The 8,791-nt window shown below is 34.6% G+C and overlaps 1 protein-coding gene across 1 annotated transcript; it reads right to left on the bottom strand.

Moving 5' to 3' along the window:
- Positions 1-2,308: 2,308 nt before the first annotated feature.
- On the bottom strand, positions 2,309-7,190 carry LOC105234180 (uncharacterized). Its single transcript, XM_049448383.1, has 5 exons — positions 6,983-7,190; positions 3,802-3,894; positions 3,560-3,716; positions 2,793-2,926; positions 2,309-2,723 (listed from the first exon to the last, which is right to left on the bottom strand). The coding sequence occupies exons 1-5, from the start codon at positions 7,089-7,091 to the stop codon at positions 2,377-2,379; spliced, it is 840 nt and encodes a 279-aa protein (XP_049304340.1). The 5' UTR covers positions 7,092-7,190; the 3' UTR covers positions 2,309-2,376.
- Between the last annotated feature and the right edge of the window lie 1,601 nt (positions 7,191-8,791).

The following is an 8,791-nucleotide window of genomic DNA, read 5'->3' as shown; positions in this document are numbered from 1 at the left end:
CGCTTCGCTCAACTTATAGCCAACATAATCGGCCTTTTGAGGGTACTATTCGCAACATTATTTCTCATCTTGAGACGCTGCGTACATTATTGGATAATATTCGACCGAATAGACCACTTCCAACACGCAGCGAAGAATATGTAGCAGCTGTAACTGAAAGTGTACGCGAAGTCCGTGGAGAGTCGATTCGGAGCCGCTCGCAGCAGCTAGGACTGACATATGGAACGCATTTTACGTCGCGATCTTAAATTGAAAACGTACAAAATACAGAAATATTGCAAGAACCGATATTGCTTCGCTCTATGGACTCTTGAAAAGTTTCAAGAAGATCCCACGATGAAGCCCGTTTCTGTCTTAATGGGTATCTAAACAAGAAAAATTGCCGTATTTGGGACGAAGAGCAACTTGAAGAGATTCATGAGCTGAAATTTCTTCCAGAAAGAACAACGGTTTGGTGCGGTTTGTAGGCCGGTGTAATCATTAATCCATATTTCTTCGAAAATGATGCCAGTGAGAATGTAACCAATGGCGACCGACTATTTGATGCCTGAAATTGAAGTTCGTGATCTCGGCGACATTTGGGTTCAACAAGATAGCGCCACTTCTCACACATAGCATCAATCAATCAATTTATTGAGAGATAATTTCATGTTATGGGCCACTCAATTGGCCACCAAGATCGTGTGATATCACACCGTTAGACTTTTTACTGTTGGTGTATATAAAGTCTAAAGTCTATGCACAAAATCCCGCGTCGATTCAGGCCTTGGAGCAAAATATCATGCGTGTCATTCGCCAGTTACTAGTTGAAATGCTCGAACGAGTAATCGAAAATTGGACTCAACTCATTAAGTTTGAAGTTTCGTTGGTTTTTTTTTTAAGTAGGGAACATCGAAATGGATCACTTTAATAAGTTTTGAGTTCATGGCTTATGGAAATATTATACTATATTTGTTTTCGTTTCAAGACATGCAAATTTTCCTTTGTAAGTTCCTTAGTTCGGCAGTGAATATTATACTTATGTACATATGTATGGGCTAAAAAGTCGATGACCTACGGTTTTGAATGAAGCAACGGGTTTTGAATGAAAATATGGTCTTAAGCTTCGCAATAATCACCGTCCACAGTAATTCATTTTTTGTTGTTGTAACAATGGCCGAACATTTTGATACCGATTCGATAGTGTGCAGGTTTGTGATCTTTGTTTCTATCTCGATCTCTTCATTTGAGTGAAAGCTTTTACTAGTGAGCTATGGTTTAGAAAAGGAGGAAGTAGTCGTTGGGGTCAAATTTGTGAGTACGGTGGGTGAGGGACCAGTTTGTAGCGTAATACCCTCAATTAATTGGAAGTATTACATGTATCTCTTTGCTCGATATTCATAAAATGCACTCCACTGTCGGGAAAAAAATCTTAAAGGGAACAGCTAGTAATTTAAAAAAAAAAAACAAATGTTTTATTCTTGCTTATATCGCTAGGCTTTAAGTCACAACCTTACAATTCGATAATTTTAATTAATCTTTAAAATAATTTTAAGATTGCAGTCTTTCAAAGTCGATCCTTAAATAGTCAACGTCAATCTTTAAATGGGCCTCAAAACTACATTTTTGATTAATGACTACTTGGAGACAAATGACTATCTTTCCATACAATGACTCAGAAATTTTTGATCGAGTCAGAAGTTGAATTTGGTGAAATTCACCTTTTTTTATTTTCTGTAAATTTTTGATTTTTTTTAACAGCAGGTCATTGGACGGACGGACAATATCTTATAGTAGGGAATATTCACTTTTTGTTATCATCCCCAGAAAAGCACTGCAACAGTGGAGGACATATTTTGGTACCGTCGGAGATCGCGTTTAACTCGAAATATATATTTTTTTTACAAAGTTTTTCCAGCTGAAACTGCTTCCAGTCTTGTCATAACATGAATTAAACTTTTTCCGCTGTAAAAAAGATAGAGATAGGATTACGTCGAGACCAATAAGTCTGCTTTTTGATTCCATTTTGAGATCTATAACAATTGATGATCTTTAGTCAGATGAAACTACAACATTTTAGAATTAACAAGTAGACTATTTATATGGAGTGCAAAATCGAAAAGTAGACTTTCTACTAAAAAAGCTAATATATTAGGCGTAGATACTCGATTGGTTTTCAGCTTTTAATCTATCATAAACTCTAATGGTCAGTCATTAAAAAGAGCATACAAATAATTTGGCGATTTAGAAAATATAGGAATATTGTTCATTTTTAAAGATGTTCGAGTAAAAAATCTTGTTTTGAATACCGAAATAAATGAAATTCTAGTTTCAGTTTGAAGCTTCTTCTCTCTTTTATTACTTCCAGTATTTGTAATTTATTTAATAAAATAGTGTTTACTTTTTCTTTCCTTTTTTGTACAATTCTGTCGAAGTTGGTATATCTTCAACGAAGAAATTCGCTGGTATCAAATGGAAGACCTTTTGCAATATTTCCAACATGGTTGTTTCCACAGTTTCCGTTATGAGCGGGCGCAGCGCTTCGAAGAACTCACGCCAGTTTTCATTGAAGAAAAGATTGGTGCTACGTTCCACTTCTTTGCTATTACCATTGAATATATTCTCAAAATTCGTTTTTACACCGCCTGGATTCAAATCCATGCGCAGCTTAGTGACATTGTAGAAGGTGAAACCGCCTTTCTCATAGAGTCGAGTTTTGGTGCGCATGAGTAAGTTCAGGTTTTCTAAGGAAGAATAGAGTAATTATAGAAGCATTTACTTACAGACCTAAAGAAAAAAAATATATATTTTACCAATTTCAATGAACATATGTCCGGCTCCGTTCAATGGTATCAAAAGTATCTTTCCAGACATTTTGTATTGACCCTCCAAACGTAGCTTGGGTATAAAAACTTTAGTCTCCCAACTGTAGTCCTTCTTGCTGACCCTGAAAAAGTTGATTACAAAATTGCAGAAAAAAAAGCAATTATATAGAATTCAAAATGATAATTGTAACGGTAAATTGTTACAGTAGTTAAAGGCGTCGCATCCAGTATATAGTCTAAAAAAATTACGATTGTTTTCTCAACAATACAAAGATAAGATAATTCGACCAATGTGCGTAGTGATTGGCGGATACGTACATACTCATAACATGTATTATCATGGTAGAAATATAATTTAACAAAATGGCTTAATTTTGTCAGAAATTCAGCGTGGATCTGATGAATAATTTGACATATTAGGGTGACCTTTCGACGTTTTAGGGCTTCTCTAGGTAGCCGATGTAGATTCCATCTTGTGAACCTCAGAAAATAGTGGTCATCACATTTTCGTCTGATGTGGCAGTCCACGCCCTCTTTAGATCAGGTTACACTGTTTCGTTGATTTTATAGACTGCGTCTCCACAGCCAGTTGAATAAAATAGGGATCCAATTCGTCTGAAATTTTAACAGTAGCTCGTCTACGAGAATAATCGCAATTTTCTCTTGCAAATAACCGCTATAAAGCATTGATGTTGTGTTCTACGCCTTCGTAATTGTCATACAATCAAATACCTCTTTTATTGTTCTTAACTTACTTGCTTTCCTTAATAATCATACTCGACAGTCCAGTTGCCACCATATCAGTGAGATTGGCATGCAGTTGCACAGCACCTTGATTATCCTGTGCGAACTGTATTTCCTTGACCTTCAACGGGTCAAATGTACCAATTACTTCCTCAACCTCCGGAATACCTTCAATATATAAGATTTATCTTTTTATAGCATAAACTTAGAAGAGATCATTAACTTAGATTTCAGTTAAATGCAAAATTAGTACCTTTGCCCAGTTGGATCATTAACTTTTGTATACTGGAAGTGGAACATTTCACGAATTCGGGGTCATTGATTCGACACGTTTGCATATAAGAAGCTGTAAATAGAGACATATGTTACTTTAACTATTGGAAGTTTATATGGGTGTTTATTAGAGTGGGTCGATTTTTTCTATATATAAACGCGTATGTGCTACGGATTATTCTGATCAATGGATCTGAGCAATATACATATTTCGTATACTATATCTGCCATACAAACGACTAATTAAAAAAAAAATTATAAAAAAGCATTGCAGCAATTTTCATAGTCATTGTTAAATATGTAATAGAGAACAGTTCTGCAAAATCACGTGCTCTGAGCTTTTTAATTAAAGGCCGTAAAATAAAATATATGTATAATCTGTTATATGGGAGACATGTGATATTAGGTGAAGTTTAGTTCAACTGTTCAGCCCGATTTAGACAAGTGATCATTAGAGTGCTGAAATGCATCTATTTCGTAAATTTCATTTGGATATCTCAAAAACTGATGAAGGTTTTTATATAATTCCGAAAAACTAAACTTCACCTTCACTGATTCAAAACCCATAGACTCGTTTCGGACCCATAGTTTATTGGGCGAAGTTGCTTAGAATGATCCGTAGAGCATTTCCCACATAGGCGACTTTTCCGTTTTTTTGGCTCCCTGTAAATCGACCCACTCTAGTGTCTCTATACTATGCCTATATTATTCATCTATCAGACAACTTAATTATACTCATGCGATGTTTTTATTCATAAAACTAATGTCATAAAAATTAAATCACTGGAATAATAATAATAATAATTGAAATCTTTCCCCTGTATGAGTGTGTAGTTAGCTCTGAACTAATTTAAATGGAAATATATGTAAATAATTCCCAGTCCAAGTACATAACATCGTGTTACTATTTCCAATACTAAGGTAATAATTCAAGTAATAATTTCTGACAAATACATTATTTTCATTTTAACAACAATTTCAGGAGTAAGGTACGACATTGCCTTAGTATTTGCTTTTATGCCCCTATAATAGCAAATAAAATTGAAAAATCAAGGTTAGAAGTAATTTTCTGGAGTTAACGTTAAGGAAAAATTTTTGTAAAGCGTTTGAGAAGTTGGCCTTATTTGAATTCGTTTAAGAAAATTGTTTATAGTTTTTACAAATATTGTTCATTTTTTTGTAATTAGTAAGGATTTTAAACATTTTATTCCGATTTACATAACAATCTATTTTTAAATATGATAATAAATTTTTATTACTATAAAACCTATATGAGATACTAAATATTCGACACTATTTGAAGGCCCAACATTAAAGTGGATAAGTGATTTTTTTTCACAATTCGTGTTACGTTTTTAAAACACTTCTAGTACTATGGTGTATAGCAAAGTCGGTTTACTCATGTCTGTCTGATTGCCTGTCCATCTGTCCGTCTGTCTCTAAAAAAACAGTTCATTTACCGGAGCCGCTGATAATCGGCATATGTAACTGCCATACAAACCGTTATATCCGCTTTATTTAAGGATCGTATTTCTTTGAATGCTTATAAACTTTAGTGTCGTCTTTAATAACTCTAGAAGTTGCAAGTGACAAAACATTTTAGGAGTTAGTCCAGTTAAAGATTTCCAAAAATTGTTTATAGTATACTTCAGGGTTTTAAAATATTATTCTATGAATATATTTTTTTCCGTCTAAACGGCTGTATTGTCAACTTGTTCTGGTCACACAGCTTGATCACAGTAAACTCGTTTTTTCAAAACCGCATTTTTCAAAACGGGCGACGTTGATACTTGGAGTTTATCGCACTTTTCCACTTTAATTTTTAACTATTGCATCACAGTAACATTGTCAGGCAAGCTTTGTAATTTTTTTGATTGCAAATTTTCTTCAAAACAATTTAAGTACTGCTACTTTTTTTGTTTAAAAATTCTATCATTTGCAAACATTTCAATATTTTTACCAGACGTTTAACAGAAACATGTCTTTCTAAGTTATTTTTAAGGCCTGACCTGTTCACTGAAATTATTTAAATGGCCGCAGTATTGTAACTGTGTAAGAGTAGCATAAAGCTAAAGCATTCGTACTTTACTAGCAAATTATATAGATGAATTTATCTCGGATAACACGAGTTCTAAGAATAATCGTCACTCTTAGAGGCTCGCTTGAAAAAGGTGATTCTGAAATTCGGTTTAATAACCGTCTTTTGTAAAAAAATGTGAATACAAAATTGTCCTTCTCTGAAATACTTGCTTAATAAAGTCATAAGGAGAGAAATTCTTTTTCTCTTTTCTTTAGTTCCAAAATAAATTGTCCCAGTTAGCTCTTGTTTGCGGTGACTACACTGGCCAAACCTCTCAATGTATTAAATTGATATTTCCAATGTGAGTAGATATAAATTCCCTATAGATAATTTAGTAAAAATTTGTGAGATCCTTGAGACACACTTTTGTTTAAAAACATTTTTGATGTACGAGGTGTATTCAAAAAGTATTGCGAATTTTGTGTTTTTTTCAAAAATTATTTATTTATTCATGAATATCTATTTTGTCCCCTTCAAAGTAAACCCCATGAGATATTATACACTTGTGCCAACGGTTTTTCCAATCTTCGAAGCACTTCAAAAAAAAGAAAAAGTCACAGGGGGCCAGATCGGGAAATACGGTGACTGCGGCATCATTAGTGTGTTGTTTTTAGACAAAAAGTCGAGCACAAGCAACGATGTGTGTGAGCAGGGGCGTTATCGTGGATCAAAAGCCAATTTTTGTTCTTCCACAAATCCGAGCGTTTCTGGCGGATTGCTTCGCGCAAATTGCGCATAACTTGCAGGTAATATTCCTTATTGACCGTTCTTCCCTGTGGCAAGAACTCATGATGCACCACGCCCCTGCAATCGAAGAAAACTGCCAGTTACGATTCGCGATACTTTTTGAATACACCTCGTAAATATAATTTTTAATAAGTTTATCCTGAATTTTTGAACTGCTGTTTTGAGTAATCAACGATTTATCGAAATATTTTTTTTACCACTTTTCACCTATCACTTTATACTAATGTTCTTAAAAAATTTGTTTCGATCTTTCATTGTTTAAAATCCCAAATTATTCGATGGCCATTTTTCTTTCTCAACGTGATTCTTTTCACACTTCTACTCCTGCACTTACGTTTTTCCGTGTAAAATTCTACGCAATGTGTAACACTCACGCAGGCAAACACAATTAAAAGTCCTTTCATTGCAGCTAATGTGCGTGAGTTTGCACTTTTATATTGCATTGTTGCTAACTTTTGCCACTATATTTGTTGCTGCTTTCTTTCAAATTAGAAACGTTTTTGTAACGCGAAGTTGAACACGACTGTGGCTAATCTCGAAACGCTGTAGCACTTTTATAAACTCAATAATAACAATTTATTAACTTAACTGCTTTGCCATTACTCGCACTTACGTACTTAGTCACTTGCATACTTGTCAAGTCACTTATGTGCTTAGTTAGCCGGCCGGCAGTGCGGGGCTGCTGCCGTGCAAAGGTTAACAGCAAGTATTGTCTCGGCAACAACATATCAATATGTATGCATGTGTGTTGTCATTTGTATTATATTAAATTACATATTCTCAGCTGCTTACAAACATTTAATGAATTACACGTATGATAGTAAAATAGCAACTTTGTTTGCTATAAACTTACAAGTTGATTCTACAAAGATTTCAGCTCATTTCTATTCTCATTTTAACTATGCATTTTAATGTGAAATCAATTGGAATAACGAGTATTGACTTGGTATTGACTTGTGGGATGGTTGTAGATATTCAATACACAAATATATGCACAGATAAACATTGTGACAAAAAAGTTACCGGAAATTGTAAATGAAACGCAAAATATTTAATTATTCATCAATATTTATTTTGTCGCCTTCAAAGTAATTTCCACCAGATGTAATACATTTATGCCAACGATTTTTCCTGTTCTCGAAGCACTTTTTATATGTACTTTTTGGGATGGCTTCGGATCCTTCAGTGAATTTTATTATTTATCTCTTTGATCGACTTAAAACGGGTTCCACAGATCGGCAGTTTCAGTTTGGAGAAAAAGAAAACTTCACACGAAGCTTAATTTGGTGGTATACGGTGGCTGATCGATGGTACCCATTTTTGGCTTTAAATTCGGTCACAATCGTGGCTCGATGCGATGGTACTTCATCATCGTTTAAAATCCATGAATAGTTCTTCCACAATTGTACCCGTTTTCAAAAAAAAAAAATTCATGATACACCAAACCAAGAATATCGAAGAAACAATGATCAACACCTTGTTTTTTGAGCGGCATTGACGTGTTTCGTTTTTGGTTTCAGCTCGTTTCTTCCCTCTATTTCGATGATTCTTGACTTGTCAAACTCATAAACACATGTCTCCTCGGCATTTATAATGCTCTCCATGAATGTTGGATAGGAATTCGCATGATCAGGTATGTCCAAAAAGACCTTTTTACAGTATCCTTTTTGAAAAAAAATTCAGCTTTATTGGGACGAGTCGGGCAAGGCTATGTTTCATACCCAAAATATCCACCAAAATCATACTAACGGATTTGCGAGATGTGTGGAGCTCTCTTGGCATCTCTTTAATACTTGTCTGACGATTTTTAAGCACCATATCCTTCACTTTTTTTTAATTTTTTTTCTTTAGTTGAAGAGATCGAAGGTTGTCCAGAACGAGGCATGTCTTCAACGATCCCTCGATCGTCTTTGAAGGCTTTGTACTACTCGTACGCTTGCGTTTTTGATGAAACTAAATTACCGTAAGCCTTTTCCAACATTCGATATTTGCACGAAACGAAATTGCGCACACGAAATTTGATTAGAAATACATAATTTGAGACAAATTCTTTGTTCGATATTTTCATCCATTGTAAAAATCGCGACGAACTACTGAGGTGTACCGTAGCTGCTGTAAACAAACCGACAGATCGCGCTCATAT

The sequence above is a fragment of the Bactrocera dorsalis genome, chromosome 2 (assembly GCF_023373825.1).
Source record: "Bactrocera dorsalis isolate Fly_Bdor chromosome 2, ASM2337382v1, whole genome shotgun sequence".
NCBI classification, from domain to species: domain Eukaryota; kingdom Metazoa; phylum Arthropoda; class Insecta; order Diptera; family Tephritidae; genus Bactrocera; species Bactrocera dorsalis.
This window is presented reverse-complemented; position numbering and strand designations above follow the sequence as displayed.